At 41.1% G+C, this 19,652-nt stretch overlaps 1 protein-coding gene across 1 annotated transcript in view; it reads right to left on the bottom strand.

Moving 5' to 3' along the window:
- Window positions 1-19,652, bottom strand: part of PPEF1 (protein phosphatase with EF-hand domain 1) — a 180,291-nt gene that overhangs the window by 24,086 nt on the left and 136,553 nt on the right. Inside the window, exon 11 of the mRNA XM_037822700.1 lies at window positions 16,557-16,700. Within this exon, the coding sequence (XP_037678628.1) occupies window positions 16,557-16,700 (144 nt within the window). The remainder of the gene's footprint in view (window positions 1-16,556; window positions 16,701-19,652) is intronic.

Raw genomic sequence — 19,652 nt, 5'->3', positions numbered from 1 at the left:
AAACTGTGTCATATCTGGCTTTTACCATGAATTCATGTTATGGGGACATGTTTTGACCTTCAGTACAGTAAAGGAGGAAAGATGAAACATGAATTGTGTTTTATTAGGAGGGGATTAAGTTCTAAGTACCTACATGAGATGCAATTCATTTACAGCCAAAATTACCCCTGGAAAAACTTCTTAAATTCCCCTTAAAGGACAGGACACATGATTTTGTATATACAAGTCCTATGTAATAATACGGATGTGTGACTATTTTATAGATACATTAATATACAGTATATGATAGAGAATATATATGAAAATAAAAATTTACAGTATTTTCATCCTTTTTAGCCATATGCATATAGTTGAATTTACATAAATTAAATGTACATATGATGGGAGTCGAACTAGAATAAGCACTAGTCAAGGAATTAGCTCTTCCAGTATTTACCTGTGCCACCTTGGGCAAATCACTTAACCAGTTTGGGCCTTAGCAGGCTCATCAATAATATGAGAACAATATATCAAACATTCATTTTTCTTTGATTCAAAGTCATAAGGGGGTATCTATTTTATAGAAATGAACTTCTCCTTCAGAACCCATTCCATGAGTTCTGCATTTCTTTTCTCTGTCTAGAATTCATTTACTTGCCTAGGTTTACCCAAACTGTGGCCGTTAACATAGATCTATTTTCTATTCTTTGTTGGTGAAACCAATTCTTCAGCAGAGAGAATCTCTTTCAACAGCACTTTCTCCTCTGAAATGCAGGGGACTCTTATGTGGTAATTGCATGAAAGAACAGTTATTTAAAAGATTCCTGAGAATTTTCAAACAAAAAATTATGGAAAAGCTTTATTGAATTACAGCTTTTACATAACCTTACCACCCAAATCTATTTGTTTCTCAACCTTTTAAACCTCCTTAATCCAAAATAAATCCTGCAATAAGTGCCCTGTGCTTGTTTGCAGCTGTAAGTAATCCAGTTTCCAAAAGTATGCTTTAGGTGAGGGTTAACAGCACTGAAAGTGCATCTAATTGCTTCTTTTAGTTACGTGTGCCAGTTTGAATGTATTATGTCCTCCAAAACGCCACTATCTGTGATGCAATCTTGTGTGGGCAGACATATTAGTGTTGATTAGACTGTAATTCTTTGACTGAGTGTTTCCATGGAGATGCGACCCACCCAACTGTAGATAATAGCTCTGATTAGATAATTTCCATGGAGGTGTGGCCCTGTCCATTCCGCATGGGCGTTAATTAGTTTACTGGAGCACTACATAAGCTCAGACAGAAGGCGCAAGCTTGTTACAGCCAAGAGGGACACTTTGAAGAATGCTGAGTGAGGAGATGCAGCTTACAGAGACATCTTGGAGATGGCCTTTGAAAGCAGTCTTTTGCTCCTGAGAAGCTAAGAGAGGACAAATGCCCCAAGAGCAACTAAGAGTGACATTTTTGAGAAGCTGCAGCCTAGAGAGGAACATCATGGGAGAAAGTCATTTTGAAACCAAAACTCTGGAGTAGACGCCAGCCACGTGCCTTCCCAGCTAATAGGTTTTCCGGACACCATTGGCCATCCTCCAGTGAAGGTACCTGATTGTTGGTGCCTGACCTTGGACACTTTATGGCCTTAAGACTGTAACTGTGTAACCAAACAAACCCTCTTTATAAAAGCCAATCTGTTTCTGGTGTTTTGTGAAAAGGCAGCATCAGCAAACTGGAACAGATTTTGGTACCAGAGAAATGCGGGGCTGCTTACCTTGCAAATACCAAACATGTTGGAATGGCTTTTTAAATGGATAAGGGGAAGATTCTGGAACAACTGTGAGGAGCTTGACAGAATAGGCTTAGATTGCTTTGAAGAGACTGTCGGTAGAAATATGAATTCAAAAGATACTTCTGATAAGGCCTTGAGCAGAAATGATGAATGTGTTGCTGCAAACTGGAAGGAAGGTGATCCTTGTTTTAAAGTGGCAGAGAATTTGGCTAAATTGAGTCCTGGCGTTGGATGGAAAGCAGAATTTGAAAGCGACGACCTGAAATATTTAGCTGATAACATCCCCAAGCTAAATACAGAAGTAGCCTGGTTTCTACTTGCAGCTTATAGTAAAATGTGACAGGACAGAGATAACAGAGAAATGAATTCTTGGGTACACAGAAACCAAAAATTGATGCTTTGGAAGATTCTGGGCGTCCAAAAAGTGAGACCCCAGAGGCGACAGCCCCACATGAGGATTTAACCAAACATGGAACCTGACTTCCATTTCAGTACAAGCCAGGATTGGAGATGGAGTTATCCAGAAAGGATATGTGGAAAGTCCTATTGTCTGACGGATTTGACCCGGTGTACGTCATGCCAAGCCAACAAGATTTTTGCGAGATCTATTTAGAAGGAGACACTGCTGGCCTGGACTGGAGAAGGGACAAATTGAAGGAAATATTTCTTCAAAGGTAGAGCCATGGAGATTGCAGTCTGGAGTCAGGAGGTCTCAGGCTAAGAGAGTGGAGCAGCCCATGCATGGGAAAGGGTGCATTTGCCCCGGAGACAGAGCGCAGGCCTTCCAGCTCGATGCTCAGGAAGACTGCTACCACCCCAGGCCCCAGAGAGGGTGCAGCACATTCCCCGGGGATTGGGGAGAACCTGGCTGCCACTCACTGTTCAGAGAAGGGAGAACCTTTGCCCGGGAAAGGCACAGTCCGGGTGGCACCCTGATGCTTGAGGAGGGTGGGGCCGAGAAGAGGGTGGTCTCCCCAATTTGTGGATATGTTGGAGCACTCACCCCAGGGTTTGGAGAGAAAAGGGCTGCCATGTAGGTCCTTTGAAAGGGTTGGACTCCTGCTCTCTCAAGCCCCAAGGATAAAACATAGTTCTCTAAATGACTCTCAGACTTTGAAATCTAATGGAGTTTGCCCTGCAGGTTTTAGGAACTGTTTTGGTCCCTTAAACTCTGTTTTCCTTACTGTTTCTCCTTATAGCAATGGGAATGCTTATCCTATGACTGTCCCTCCTTTGTATATTGGCAGCAGATAACTTGTTCTAAGTTTCACAGGTCCACAGTAAGAGGGTAATTTTGCTTTAGGACAGACCACGCCTGTGACTGACTTTGATGGGATCTTGTGCTTACTTATTGTTGCTGAAATGATTTAAGTTTTTGTGATATTGTGATGGGATGAATGTATTTTGTATATGGAAAAATCATATCATTTTGGGGTCCAGGGAGTGGAATCTGCCAGTTTGAATGTATTATGTTCCCCAAAACGCCATTATCTTTGATGCAAGCTTGAGTGGGCAGACGTATTAGTGTTGATTAGACTGTAATTCTTTGACTGAATGTTTCCATGGAGATGAGACCCACCCAACTGTAGGTAATAGCTCTGATTAGATAATTTCCATGGAGATGTGGCCCTGTCCATTCAGCGTGGGCCTTGATTAGTTTACTGGAGCACTATATAAGCTCAGACAGAAGGAGGGAGCTTGCTACAGCCAAGAGGGACACTTTGAAGAACACACAGGAGCTGAGAGAGGAGATGCAGCTTACGGAGACATTTTGGAGATGGCCTTTGAAAGCAGTCTTTTGCTCCTGAGAAGCTAAGAGAGGACAAATGCCCCAAGAGCAACTAAGAGTGACATTTTTAAGGAGCTGCAGCCTAGAGAGGAACGTCCTGGGAGAAAGCCATTTTGGAACCAGAACTCTGGAGCAGATACCAGCCATGTGCCTTCCCAGTGAACAGACGTTTTCCAGACTCCATTGGCTATCCTCCAGTGAAGGTACCCGATTGTTGATGCCTTACCTTGGACACTTTATGGCCTTAAGACTGTAACTTTGTAACCAAACAAACACCCTTTATAAAAGCCAATCCATTTCTGGTGTTTTGTGAAAAGGCAGCATTAGCAAACCAGAACATTACGTGTTTTCTCTCCAGTTTTTGAACATGTTGTTTTAAATATTGTGCTCAGCCGAAATTTGGCCAGATACCAAGATTTCTTTAGATGCCTTCCTCCTACTATTCATTCACCCTTTGCCTCATTGGATAAGGGTGACTAGAATATTTCATTTCCTTCTTCAGACCTCCTATTCCTTCAGATAAAGAGACTGGGCAGTAGAGTCAGACCTGGGATCAAATCCTGCTCCATCATGCACTGACTGGCCAAGTGACCTCAAACAAGTCATTTCACTCTTTGGAGCCTCAGTTTTCTCACCAGGTTGTTGTGAGGGTTACATAGGATGCTGGATGAAAAGAGATTGAAGCAATGCCCGGCAAAAGATGCTGAACTAACTTTTGTGGATTCCCTTTGGCTAGGTGACAGTACTACTTTGAACTTTTTGTCCATCTTTAAACATAATCAAGAGATAAGTTAAAATAGAGTTCTTATTGGCCCAGAACCCTTCTCTGCATTTTTGGAGTTCACTAAGGATATCTATATTGGCTGAAAATGTTGACTTTGGGGTTGGGGAGAGAGGGGAATGAGAAAGGCTTTGGAACATCTCTGCAAACTTTAAAAATTTATCTAATCACAAGTAAATCCAGATACCATATTACCCACCTATTCATACCTGTGCCCATGTATTCTACCTTCCTGCCCATTACCATAGATGAGCTAACCATTCTCCCAACCTAAAGCCAATTCTCCACTTGCACACTAGATTCCATAACCTCTTGTGACTTAAGGGTCATTTTTGCTCTAGCTTCTCTGCCATCCCTCACATCACCAATTTTTCTCTACTGAATAATGCCCATCGGCATTCAAACATGCTGTTATTCCTCACAATTTGAAAAATATCTTCTTGACGTCACTTTCCCTGCCAGTTACTGCCCTATTTCTTTGCTTCCCTATACCACAAAACTGCCCCCCAAAGTCGTCTGTACTTGATTTCACCAATTCCTTGCCTCTTCAAAGAGAGCTCTGAAACCTATCCTGATCAGACTCTCATCTCCACCACTTCATCACAACTGTTCTATTGAATGCCAACAATAACCACATTTCTAAGTCCAACAGTCATTTCCAATCATCATCTTGCATGCCCTTTCAGAACACTTAACATAACTGATCTTTTCTTCCTCCTTGAGACCCTTTCTTAATTTGGCTTCCAGGACACCACACTCTCCTGGTTTTCTTCTACCTCATGGGTTGCTCCTTCTCAATCTTCACTAATGATTCCTCCTCTTTCCTGACTTCTTAATTTTGAAGAGCCTCAGGGATCAGTCCTTGGTTCCTTTTCTCTATATACTCACTTCCTTGTTGAGCTCACCAAGTCTCATGCACATGGCTCACAAATTTGTACTGCAGGCTAAGAATACTATCCAAACTCCAGGCTTGGATATACAACTGTTAGTTGGTATTTCCACTTGGATGTCTAATAGACATGTCAAGCTTAACATGTCCCCAGATGGACTGATACTCCCCCACCAAACAATACCAAATGACAGCAACTCCATCCTTCCGACTACACAGAGCAAACACAGTGGAGTCACCTCTGACTCTTCGCTTTCATATCCCACATCCAATCAAGGAAATCCAGGAAATCCTGTAGGCTCTACATTCAAAAATACAGAGAGAAATCTAACCACTCCTCAGCCCCAATTCTGCTAACACATTGGTCCAAGTCCCCATAATCTCTTGTCTGGGTTATGGTAATAGTCTCCTAAATGGTCTCCCTGTCTCCACTCTTGCTATCCTACAATCATCAGTGTAATCCTTTTAAAACTTAAGTCAGATCCTGTCACTGTTCTGCTGAGAATCCTGCAATGGCTCCCCATTTCCCTTAAAATAAAAGCCAAAATTCTATCAATGATCTGCCAGTTCCTACATGATCTACCTCTTCCCCATTCACCCCAACCCTACTTACTCCTCTGACCTTAGCCACTATACCTGTTCCCCTTCATTTACTGTACTTCAACTACACTGGTCTCCTTGCTGCTTCTTGAATGCACAAGGCACATTCTTTTCTTCTAATGCAATTTTATTGAGATATATTCACACACATCTAAAGTATACAATCGATGGCTCACAGTATCATCATATAGTTGTGCATTCATCACCACAATTTTAGAACATTTTCATTACTCCAAAATAGATGAAAAAATAAAAATAAAAAAGAACTCCCAAAACACCCCATACCCATTATCCCCCTATTATTTACATATTTTTTGTCTTTATTTTATTACTTATCTGCACATACACTGGGTAAAGGGAGTATCAGTCACAAGGTTTTCACAATCACACAGACACACAATAAAAGCTATATAGTTACACAATCATCATCAAGAATCAAGTCTACTGGATTACAGTTCAACAGATTCAGGTGTTTCCTTCTAGCTAGTCTAATACAGTAGAAACTAAAAAGGAATATCTACATAATGCATAAGAATAACCTCCAGAATGACCTCTTGACTCTATTTGAAATCTCTTGGCCACCGAAACTTTATTTTGTTTCATTTCCTTTCCCCCTTTTGGTCAAGAAGGCATTCTCAATCCCACGATGCCAGGGGCAGGCTCATCCCTGGGAGTCATGTCCCACATAGTGGGGAGGGTAGTGAGTTTATGACTGAGAGACAGAGGCCATATCTGAGCAATTAAAGAGTTCTCTGGGGGTGACTCTTAGACATAATTATAAGTAGGCTTAGCTTCTCCTTTGCAGGAATGAGTTTCATAAGGGCAAGCCCCAAGATTGAGGGCTTGAGTTATTAAATTGGGAGTCCCTAATGCTTGTGAGAATATCAGGAATTTCCCAGGTGAGGAAGTTTAATATTTCCACATTTTCCCCCAGTCCTTCAAGTGGACTTTGCATACACACACACACACACACACACACACACACACACACACACACACACACACACACATCACACACATATGTATCTGTATGTATATAATTTTATGCCCAAAATGCTCTGGAATGTATTGGGGTATTACATTAACCTGTTCAGAATTACAAGATATCATTCCCTATTCTAGGTTCCATGTAATTATGTTGTTTAAATAAACTGACCTTACAGGTTAAATTAGTGTGCTATAGAGAATATAAATTTTGTACCAAAAAAAACATCTCTTAAATAACAGTTAACACTCATGAATAGATGTGACTGCTGTAAGAACTTACAATCTAGGAACCTTTACAATAAGTCTTATTGAACATTCTGTACTCCTGTATCATCAATTGCCCAATCTCTGTCCCCCATTCTATCCCCTGATAACCTATACTCTTGAATTCAATTCTCAGCATTTGCTCATTATAGTTCATTGATATTAGTGAGGCCTTACAATATTTGTCCTTTTGTTTCTGGCTTATTTCACTCAACATAATGTCCTTAAGTTTCATTCACCTAGTTGCATGCTTCACAACTTCTTTCCTTCTTACAGCCACTCAATATTCCATTGAATGTATACAGTACAGTTCGCCCTTAGGTTTACCGGTCGATGTACCCTTAGGACACCTCCAATTGCAAAGCGTGAATACTGCTGCCATAAACACCAGTGTACCAATGTCTATTCGTGTCCCTGATTTCATTTCTTCCAAGTATATACCAAATAATGGGTTTGCAGGATCATATGGCAACCCTATACTTAGCCTCCTGTGGAACCACCATACTGACAAGTCATGTTCTTGTTAAAGCATTTGCACTGGTTATTCTCCCTGCCTAAAACAGTCTTCCCCAACATCTACAGAGCTTATTACCTCACTGCCTTTATTAAAAAATGGGCAAAGGACTAGAATAGACATTTCTCCAAAGAAGATAAGCAAATGGTCAATAAACACAGGAAAAGATGCTCAACATCATTAGTTATTAGGGAAATACAAATCAAAACCATGAGATTCCACCTCATACTCACTAGGACAGCTATAATTAAAAGGACAGACAGTAACAAGTGCTGGTGGGGATATGGAGAAATTGGAACCCTCATACAATGCGGGTGGGATTGCAAAATGGTGCAGCCTCCTGGGAAAACAGTTTGGAAGTTCTTCAAAATGTTAAACTTAGAGTTACCTTATGGCCCAGCAATTTCACTAAGTATATACCCAAGAAATGAACACATATGTTCACATAACAAGTTGTACATGAATATTCATAGTAGCATTATTCATAATAGCCAAAAGGTAAAAACAACCCAAATGTCCAAAAATTGATGAATGGACAGACAAAATATGTGGTATATCCATACAATGGAGTATTATTCAGCAATAAGGAGGAATGAAGTACGGATACATGCTGTAACATGGATAATTCAGAAACATTGTGTTAAGTGAAAGAAGCCAGACCCAAAAGACCATATATTCTGTGAGTCCATTTATAGAACATGTCCAGAACAGGCAAATCTAAAGTAACATAAAGTAGATTTGTGTTATCCACAGCCACATGGGGAAGGGAAAAGTGGAGGGAATGAGGAGTGACTATTAATGAGCATGAGGTTTTTTTTGGGGGTGGTTGATGAAAATGTTCTAAAATTAGACTGTGGTTATGGTTATACAACTCTGGGAACGTAGTAAAAACCATTGAATAGTACACTTTAAATGGGTGAATATGGTATATGAATTATATTCTCAATAACAATGTTACAAATATAGTGATGAATTCAGATAGAAATGGTTTGATCTACTTATAAAAATAAAGTCACTTTTATCTGTATACCGTAAGGGGCAACATCTATGCTATGTCTTTGTTGCCATTTTGGTGAATACTGGGTTTCTTTTTTTTTTTTTTTTTCTTTTTTTTAATCATCATTTTATTGAGATATATTCACATACCACGCAGTCATACAAAACAAATTGTACTTTCGACTGTTCACAGTACCATTACATAGTTGTACATTCATCACCTGAATCAATCCCTGACACCTTCATTAGCACACACACAAAAATAACAAGAATAATAATTAGAGTGAAAAAGAGCAATTGAAGTAAAAAAGAACACTAGGTACCTTTGTCTGTTTGTTTGCTTCCCCTACTTTTCTACACATCCATCCATAAACTAGACAAAGTGGAGTCTGGTCCTTATGGCATTCCCAATCCCACTGTCACCCCTCATAAGCTACATCCCTATACAACTGTCTTCGAGATTCATGGGTTCTGGGCTGTAGTTTAACAGTTTCAGGTATCCACCACCAGCTACCCCAACTCTTCAGAACCCAAAAAAGGCTGTCCAAAGTGTGCGCAAGAGTGCCCACCAGAGTGACCCCTCGGCTCGTTCCGGAATCTCTCTGCCACCGAAGCCCATCTCATCTCCCCTCACATCCCCCCCCTGGCCAAGAAGATGTTCTCCATCCCACGATGCCGGGTCTACATTCCTCCCCGGGAGTCACACTCCACGTTGCCAGGGAGATTCACTTCCCTGGGTGTCTGATCCCACGTAGGGGGGAGGGCAGTGATCCCACCTTTCAAGTCGGCTTAGCCAGAGAGAGAGGGCCACATCCGAGCAACAAAGAGGCATTCAGGAGGAGACTCTTAGGCACAAATACAGGGAGGCCTAGCCTCTCCTTTGCAGCAACCGTCTTCCCAAGGGTAAAACTTATGGTAGAGGGCTCAACCCATCAAACCACCAGTCCCCTATGTCTGTGGTCATGTTAGCAACCATGGAGGTGGGGTAGGCGAATACCCCTGCATTCTCCACAGGCTCCTCAAGGGGGCACTACATCTTTTTTTTTTTTTCCTTGTTTGTCTTTTTTCTTTTTTTTTTTTTTTTAACTTTCCCTTCTTTTTTCAAATCAACTGTATGAAAAAAAAAGTTAAAAAGAAAACAAACATACAATAAAAGAACATTTCAAAGAGACCATAGCAAGGGAGTAAGAAAAAGACAACTAACCTAAGATAACTGCTTAACTTCCAACATGTTCCTACTTTACCCCAAGAAAGTTACATAATATAGCAACATTTCAGTGAACTTGTTCCTACTACATCCATCAGAAATTAACAGACCATAGTCATTTCTGGGCATCCCCAGAACGTTAAATAGCTTATCTGTTCTTCTTGGATTATTGTTCCCCCTTCCTTAATTGCTCTCTACTGCTAGTTCCCCTACATTCTACATTATAAACCATTTGTTTTACATTTTTCAAAGTTCACATTAGTGGTAGCATATAATATTTCTCTTTTTGTGCCTGGCTTATTTCGCTCAGCATTATGTCTTCAAGGTTCATCCATGTTGTCATATGTTTCACCAGATCGTTCCTTCTTACTGCCGCGTAGTATTCCATCGTGTGTATATACCACATTTTATTTATCCACTCATCTGTTGAAGGACATTTGGGTTGTTTCCATCTCTTGGCAATTGTGAATAATGCTGCTATGAACATTGGCGTGCAGATATCTGTTCGTGTCACTGCTTTCCGATCTTCCGGGTATATACCGAGAAGTGCAATCGCTGGATCGAATGGTAGCTCTATATCTAGTTTTCTAAGGAACTGCCAGACTGACTTCCAGAGTGGCTGAACCATTATACAGTCCCACCAACAATGAATAAGAGTTCCAATTTCTCCAAATCCCCTCCAGCATTTGTAGTTTCCTGTTTGTTTAATGGCAGCCATTCTAACCGGTGTTAGATGGTATCTCATTGTGGTCTTAATTTGCATCTCTCTAATAGCTAGTGAAGCTGAACATTTTTTCATGTGTTTCTTGGCCATTTGTATTTCCTCTTCAGAGAACTGTCTTTTCATATCTTTTGCCCATTTTATAATTGGGCTGTCTGTACTATTGTCATTGAGTTGTAGGATTTCTTTGTATATGCAAGATATCAGTCTTTTGTCAGATACATGGTTTCCAAAAATTTTTTCCCATTGAGTTGGCTGCCTCTTTACCTTTTTGAGAAATTCCTTTGAGGTGCAGAAACTTCTAAGCTTGAGGAGTTCCCATTTATCTATTTTCTCTTTTGTTGCTTGTGCTTTGGGTGTAAAGTCTAGGAAGTGGCCTCCTAATACAAGGTCTTGAAGATGTTTTCCTACATTATCTTCTAGGAGTTTTATGGTACTTTCTTTTATATTGAGATCTTTGGTCCATTTTGAGTTAATTTTTGTGTAGGGGGTGAGGTAGGGGTCCTCTTTCATTCTTTTGGATATGGATATCCAACTCTCCCAGCCCCATTTGTTGAAAAGACCATTATGGCTCAGTTCGGTGACTTTGGGGGCCTTATCAAAGATCAGTCGGCCATAGATCTGAGGGTCTATCTCTGAATTCTCAATTCGATTCCATTGATCTATATGTCTATCTTTGTGCCAGTACCATGCTGTTTTGGCAACTGTGGCTTTATAATAAGCTTCAAAGTCAGGGAGTGTAAGTCCTCCCACTTCGTTTTTCCTTTTTAGAGTGTCTTTAGCAATTCGAGGCATCTTCCCTTTCCAAATAAATTTGATAACTAGCTTTTCCAAGTCTGCAAAGTAGGTTGTTGGAATTTTGATTGGGATTGCATTGAATCTGTAGATGAGTTTGGGTAGAATTGACATCTTAATGACATTTAGCCTTCCTATCCATGAACATGGAATATTTTTCCATCTTTTAAGGTCCCCTTCTATTTCTTTTAGTAGAGTTATGTAGTTTTCTTTATATAGGTCTTTTACATCTTTGGTTAAGTTTATTCCTAGGTACTTGATTTTTTTAGTTGCTATTGAAAATGGTATCTTTTTCTTGAGTGTCTCTTCAGTTTGTTCATTTCTAGCATATAGAAACATTACTGACTTATGTGCATTAATCTTGTATCCCGCTACTTTGCTAAATTTGTTTATTAGCTCTAGTAGGTGTATCGTTGATTTCTCAGGGTTTTCTAGATATAAGATCACATCATCTGCAAACAATGACAGTTTTACTTCTTCTTTTCCAATTTGGATGCCTTTTATTTCTTTGTCTTGCCGGATTGCCCTGGCTAGCACTTCCAGCACAATGTTGAATAACAGTGGTGACAGCGGGCATCCTTGTCTTGTTCCTGATCTTAGAGGGAAGGCTTTCAGTCTCTCACCATTGAGTACTATGCTGGCTGTGGGTTTTTCATATATGCTCTTTATCATGTTGAGGAAGTTTCCTTCAATTCCTACCTTTTGAAGTGTTTTTATCAAAAAGGGATGTTGGATTTTGTCAAATGCTTTTTCAGCATCTATTGAGATGATCAATTGATTTTTCCCTTTCGAGTTTTTAATGTGTTGTAATACATTAATTGTTTTTCTTATGTTGAACCATCCTTGCATGCCTGGAATGAACCCCACTTGGTCATGGTGTATGATTTTTTTAATGTGTCTTTGGATTCGATTTGCAAGTATTTTGTTGAGGATTTTTGCATCTATATTCATTAGGGAGATTGGCCGGTAGTTTTCCTTTTCTGTAGCATCTTTGCCTGGTTTTGGTATTAGATTGATGTTAGCTTCATAAAATGAGTTAGGTAGTGTTCCATTTTTTTAAATGTTTTGAAAGAGTTTGAGTAAGATTGGTGTCAGTTCTTTCTGGAAAGTTTGGTAGAATTCCCCTGTGAAGCCATCTGGCCCTGGGCATTTATTTGTGGGAAGATTTTTGATGACTGATTGGATCTCTTTGCTTGTGATGGGTTGGTTGAGGTCTTCTATTTCTTCTCTGGTCAGTCTAGGTTGTTCATATGCTTCCAGGAAATTGTCCATTTCTTCTACATTGTCCAGTTTGTTGCCATACAGTTGTTCATAATATCCTCTTATAATTTTTTTAATTTGTTCAGGATCTGCAGTTATGTCACCTTTTTCATTCATTATTTTGTTTATATGGGTCTTCTCTCTTTTTGATTTTGTCAGTCTAGCAAGGGGCTTGTCAATCTTGTTGATCTTCTCAAAGAACCAACTTTTGGTGATATTTATCCTCTCTATTGTTTTTTTGTTCTCTATGTCATTTATTTCTGCTTTAATCCTTGTTATTTCTTTTCTTCTACTTGGTTTAGGATTGGTTTGCTGTTCATTTTCTAGCTTCTTCAGTTGATCCATTAGTTCTTTGATTTTGGCTCTTTCTTCCTTTTTAATATATGCGTTTAGTGCTATAAATTTCCCCCTTAGCACTGCTTTTGCTGCATCCCATAGGTTTTGGTATGTTGTGTTCTCATTTTCATTCGTCTCTATATATTTAGCAATTTCTCTTGCTATTTCTTCTTTAACCCACTGATTGTTTAGGAGTGTGTTGTTTAACCTCCAGGTATTTGTGAATTTTCTAAGTCTCTGATGGTTATTGACTTCTAATTGTATTCCATTGTGGTCAGAGAATGTGCTTTGAATAATTTCAATCTTTTTAAATTTATTGAGGCTTGTTTTATGTCCCAGCATATGATCTATTCTGGAGAAAGTTCCGTGAGCACTAGAAAAGTATGTGTATCCTGGTGATTTGGGATGTAATGTCCTGTAGATGTCTGTTAAATCTAATTCATTTATCAGATTGTTTAGGTTTTCAATTTCCTTATTGGTCTTCTGTCTGGTTGATCTATCTATAGGAGAGAGTGATGTGTTGAAGTCTCCCACAATTATTGTGGAAACATCAATTGCTTCCTTTAGTTTTGCCAATGTTTCTCTCATGTATTTTGTGGCACCTTGATTGGGTGCATAGACATTTACGATTGTTATTTCTTCTTGCTGAATTGCCCCTTTTATTAGTATGTAGTGGCCTTCTTTGTCTCTCAAAACATCCCTGCATTTGAAGTCTATTTTATCTGAGATTAATATTGCTACACCTGCTTTCTTTTGGCTGTAGCTTGCATGAAATATTTTTTTCCATCCTTTCACTTTCAGTTTCTTTGTGTCCCTGTGTCTAAGATGAGTCTCTTGTATGCAACATATTGATGGTTCATTTTTTTTGATCCATTCTGCGAATCCATATCTTTTAATTGGGGGAGTTTAATCCATTTACATTCAACGTTAAAACCGTGAAGGCATTTCTTGAATCGGCCATCTTATCCTTTGGATTATGTTTGCCATATTTTTCCTTCTCTCTATTAATATCCTTTATTGTACCCATACCGAATCTCTTTAGTACTGAACCTTTCTCCAAGTCTCTCTGTCCTGTCTTTGTTTCTCTGTCTGTAGGGCTCCCTTTAGTATCTCCAGTAGGGCAGGTCTCTTGTTAGCAAATTCTCTCAGCATTTCTTTGTCTGTGAAAAATTTAAGCTCTCCCTCAAATTTGAAGGAGAGCTTTGCTGGATAAAGTATTCTTGGCTGGAAATTCCTCTCACTCAGAATTTTAAATATATCGTGCCACTGCCTTCTCGCCTCCATGGTGGCTGCTGAGTAGTCACTACTTAGTCTTATGCTGTTTCCTTTGTATGTGGTGAATTGCTTTTCTCTTGCTGCTTTCAGAACTTGCTCCTTCTCTTCTATGTTTGACAGTGTGATCAGTATATGTCTCGGAGTGGGTTTTTTTGGATTTATTCTATTTGGAGTTCGCTGAGCATTTATGATTTGTGTATTTATGTTGTTTAGAAGATTTGGGAAGTTTTCCCCAACAATTTCTTTGAATACTCTTCCTAGACCTTTACCCTTTTCTTCCCCTTCTGGGACACCAATGAGTCTTATATTCGGACGTTTCATATTATCTATTATATCCCTGAGGTCCATTTCGAGTTTTTCAATTTTTTTCCCCATTCTTTCTTTTATGCTTTCATTTTCCATTCTGTCATCTTCCAGGTCACTGATTCGTTGTTCAACTTCCTCTAGTCTTGTACTATGAGTGTCCAGAATCTTTTTAATTTGGTCAACAGTTTCTTTATTTTCCATAAGATCATCCATTTTTTTATTTAGTCTTGCAATGTCTTCTTTATGCTCTTCTAGGGTCTTCTTGATTTCCTTCATATCCCGTACTATGGTCTCATTGTTCATCTTTAGTTCTTTGAGTAGCTGCTCTAGATGTGTCTCTTCTGGTCTTTTGATTTGGGTGCTTGGGCTTGGGTTATCCATATCGTCTGGTTTTTTCATATGCTTTATAATTTTCTGTTGTTTTTGGCCTCGTGGCATTTGCTGAACTTGATAGGGTTCTTTTAGGGTTTGTAGACCAGTTGAAGTCCTTATCTCTAATTTATCAGATCTACAGCTTCGTGGAGTACACTTTCTCTAACTGACCAGCAGGTGGCGTCCACGAGCCACCTTTTCTCCACAAGCCAGATCTCCCCTGCTTAGCCTTTTTGGTGAGTGGGGGAGTGAGTCTTGTGGGGCCCAATTGGTGTACCAAGCTTGCGTGTGTAGTTGGTGTTGCCTGCCCTGTATGTGGGGCGTGTTTCTGGGCAGTCGGGGAGGGGGGGTGGCCCTAACAATCAAATCTCCCTGATGATCCTAGAGTTTTAAAGCTACTGCAATAGTCTAATCCTTCAGTTCAGTCCTGCCACGGTTTGTCTCTGCCACTGACCCACAAGTCTTTGGTATTGGCGTATGGCTCCTAAGACTTGCAAGTGGGCCCCTCTTCCAGGCTGTGCACCCCGGGTCCTCTGTTGAGGGATGACTGTGCTATGTCACAGGTGAGTGCCGTCCCCCCAGGGCAGTTCTGGGCTGCTGGGCTGTGTTGGGAGGCTCCCAGTCTGCTCAAATGATGGCTGAATGGGGCTCTGTTAATTCACACTGCTCCCCCTTCCCAGCTCTGGGACATTCAGCTGAGGTTGCAGGGAAGGCTAATGTCCACGCCCAGTTTTGTGGTGTGTGCCTGTTATTTGAAGCACTTCCGTCACACTGGGTTGTCTGGGGCAGCTCTGGGCTATGGGGCTGGCGATGGGCAGGAGTGTTTCCTGTCCACCAGGATGGTGGCTGTGAGCGGACACCCCCCTTTTCTTGGGAAGTTGTGTTGTTTAGTGAATTTTCTCAGCCACTGGATTATTGCCTTTTGTCTCAGAGCTCTCTTAGTTCTGCTCTTGACTTGAAGTGTCCAAATTTCAATTCTTTGAAGCTTTCTGTATTGAGCTTCTTAGAGTAATTGTTTTAGAAAAAGCAAAAAGGATTTAAAAAAAAAAAAAAAAAAAAAAAAAAAACGGCCCACCTCAGAGATCTAATGGGTTATTGAAATGCTAATAGACAAAGCAACCAGGACCATTAAGGAAAGCTGCACAGGGCAGAGAGATCAGCCTTGCTTCGGGATTTGCATATGCGCCTCAAGGCCTGATCTCCGCCCTTCCCCTTTCTGTGTTCACCAGAACTCCAAAAATCCTCTGCTTTTATTTTGGAGTTTTTCGTGTTGTTTTTTTTCTATGCCTGTCTCCTCTCTGCTGGGCTGGCTGCTCTCAGAGTCTCTGGTGTCTGGTCTCAGTCTATCTATGGTTGGAGTTTGAATCAGTAGAATGAGTTTCCCATAAGAGCAGCCACTGCAATTCTCCCTTCTCCTTCCTGGAGCTGACAGCCCCTCCTCCCCCGGGACTGAGCCTGGCAGGGAGGGGCGCGGGTCCCCTGGCCGCAAAAACTTACAGATTTCGCTGATCTCAGCAGTTCCACGTTTTCATGAGTGTTGTATGAAGTATGCCCAAAGACAGATTGCTCTGTGGTGTCCAGTCCACGCAGTTCCTGGCTTTTTACCTACTTTCCTGGAGGAGTAACTAAAACATACAGCTCACCAGTCTGCCATCTTGCCCCCTAGCCTCAATACTGGGTTTCTGTAGAGTTTTGCTCACCTACCTGTTCCCATTCATGTTTTGATAACTGCTCAGGAAGGGATGTATTTGATTTTCTAGGCATCGCACTTGCACCTGCTTTAGTTTTCTGGAAGTCAGAGGCAAGGTCTTCATTTAATGGCACTGGTGGCATTAGCACAGATTTCATCTACAAAACAAATTCATGCATCAGCCAAACCCTATACTTAGTGTGTCACACGCAGAAATGTGAGGGCCAGTTGGTATTCTGTTGTGCCTCAACCTAATGAAAGACACATGGTCACCTTTTCATCTCACCCAGCAACTCTAGCTCATCGATCAGCTGCTCTCTGTAAAGTGAGCCTGTTAAATTCTGTTTGTATATTACCCAACAGGAAAAGTTTCCCATTTGAGTTTCTAGGAGACACCAGAAACCACAGCTGTAGGCGCTAAATAAATTTTGAGGCCTCATCAAAGGAAATTAAAGACACTATGGGCAGGCAAAACTAGTCTCCCTGTGAGCCTTTCTGTATAAAGGGGGCTAAGAGAACCGATAGGCTTTGAGGGGTTCAAAAACACCTTTCAAGAGGGTGGCTGCTTTTCATTTTGTTGTGTTTTCCTTGATAAATGAGAGAAAGTACACCTATGTCCAAGAAAGTTCTCAAAGTGGATAGAGGTTGAAAACTTTTGAAGCCCGTCAACCTAAATGCAATGTAGTTCTCAACCTGACCCTGCCAGCAATTGGTTGTGTTCTCTGATCCTAGCAGCAAAGCTGCTGTATTCCTTTGGAAACCAAATGTCCTTCTGATAGCAAGTTAATTACTGTAATTCTTTCTGCATTCCCTTTCACAACCTGACACTATAATTTTATACACATTCCTTTGTAGTACCATACCTTTATGCAAAACTGAATTTGTAAATAGTGCTTCTGTTACATTGGTGGCCATAGTTCAGTAATGGGCAATTCTCTGAGGTAGGCACTTAGTTTCTTCTAGAAACCAGGGTTTGTATGAAATCTTACCTTTAATTTTCAAAAAAAAAAAAACCATTAAATCCTATTCTGAAGTCCTGTGTCATTGCGCCAGTTGGAAATTCAATCTCAGATATTATTAGTGAACTCACAGCCTCACCTCCCTCTCTCTCCCCAGAAAATGTCCCCAGCTCATAGGCAGAGAAGAACATACTGGTAGGACCCTCTGGACTTAGGTCCATACAGCTCACTTCTGGTAAGTTCACTGGACAAGGCCACATGGTCTCTTAAGTGTGTGTGACTCTGTAGTTTTCAAGGCCACTTGGGATAGAGATACTTTGCCTCAGCTCCTCTTAAGGCACCATACCACCATTTTCTTCTGGAGTCATACTACCCGCCCCTTCCCACACCCTCTGCCAGGGAGTTTGAAGAACACAAAATCAGAGTCTTAGGCTAACAGAATCTTCCTTCTCTGCCTCTCCATGGCCCTCAACCTGCCCCACTTTACAAAATGCCTTTAATGAACCTAAATGGAGGTTATCATCAGGTTCCCCAAACCCACTCCTCCTCTATGAACAACGGTACCATGAAAACAGGTGTAAACCAGGATGTATGGTCACCCCTACAGCTGGAGGGTCCTACGGGATAGGAAAGTGGGGACTATAAAATTGGATTTGGAAATCTACTTTTGCATCTCATCTGACAGAGTCCCAAAGGCTTGAACATGATTTCATTAAGGTTCAATTCAACAAGCATGTGCTGCAAGTTCAACCTCACTCAAGGAGGGGTAGGAGATAAAAAGCATATACAACTCAAAATTTCTATCTTTAGGGAGGCAGGGCAAGATGGCGGAGTGGTGAGGAGCAGAATTTCGTCTCTCCTCTACAGCAGCTGGCAATTACCCAAGAACTATATGAAATAGTGTTTTCGGGGTCTCCAGTAACCAGTCACACATTGGACACAAGTTTGGAATTGGAGGAAAAGCTGAGATTGCAGCGAACATTTTAAGTTCCCCGGACCAGGGGTCTGGCGCCCCTCCCCACCCAGACCTCACAGACTGTCTTGCTGCCAGCTCCCTGAAAGGGGGCCAAAAAAACACAAAAAAACAGCAATCTGCTGAGGGCAAGAAGGCAGGCTCAACCCAGCCTCAACTGCAGAATTAATTAACAAATTAATTAACTAATTTTGGGAGCTGAGGTGCTAAAGAAGGGCTGGGCTCCGAGAAGTGGGGGCACATAAAAGTGGGCACCCATTCCTAGACTCCAAAAAAGCCATTTTTTCCCTCTACATTTTGTCCCTTCTGGCTTCTCACTGATCCCTTATCTTTTTGCATTTCAATAGCCCCCGGCAGGGGTGGAACTGAAGTGGTTGGAGAGTAATTATCAGACAGTAGTCCAAAGCATATCTTTAAATGCTCTATTCTGACACTGACAAAACTTCCAGGCTGGAGAAAGACTTTTAAAAGAGACTCTTTCTTTTTTTTTTTTTCCTTTTTTCTTTTTCTTGATTTCTTTTCTACTTTTTTTTTTTAATCTAAAAGTAATATATGTGGTTATTTTCTATCGGAAAGCCCAGGGTGAGGGACTAGGCTGGACTTGGGGGAGACAGAGTACCCACAGTGTCTTTGAGTTCTGTATTCACTACTGAAGCCCTCCATCCCCGTCTTTAATTGGCAACTCAGGCTGACCAAGGAATCTACCTGGAGAGGCCCCAAAGAGGAGAGAGGAGAAGGGAATAGTGCCCCTGAGAGACAACTGGAGTTCTGAGGATTGGGAGAATGGAGGGAGGTCCAGCTCAACTGGCAGTCCTCCTTCTGGGAATTCAGACCCCAGGGGCTGGAATTCAGATTCCGGCTTCAGTCAGCCACAACCCTGACAGGATCAGAGTCACCAGGAGAACTAAAGGCTCCATACCTCCTTACACTGGTGGGGGAGCTGTGGGCTGGCCAGCGCCACCTGCTGAATAGGAGAGGAAAAGCATCGATTCTAAAGGCCTCATAGGAGGGTCTCATTCTCAGGAAAACTCCATACCCTCCCAATGAGACCTGGGCCTCACTAGACTGGGAAAATCTGACTAGGGTCGACCATATCTGAGAAGACCCACTCACAAAAAGGTTACATAGAGGCAGAGCAAGAAACAGAAAAAACAAGAGGGGAAAAATTCTGATCAACT

Source organism: Choloepus didactylus, chromosome Y (genome assembly GCF_015220235.1).
Source record: "Choloepus didactylus isolate mChoDid1 chromosome Y, mChoDid1.pri, whole genome shotgun sequence".
NCBI lineage: Eukaryota > Metazoa > Chordata > Mammalia > Pilosa > Megalonychidae > Choloepus > Choloepus didactylus.
This window is presented reverse-complemented; position numbering and strand designations above follow the sequence as displayed.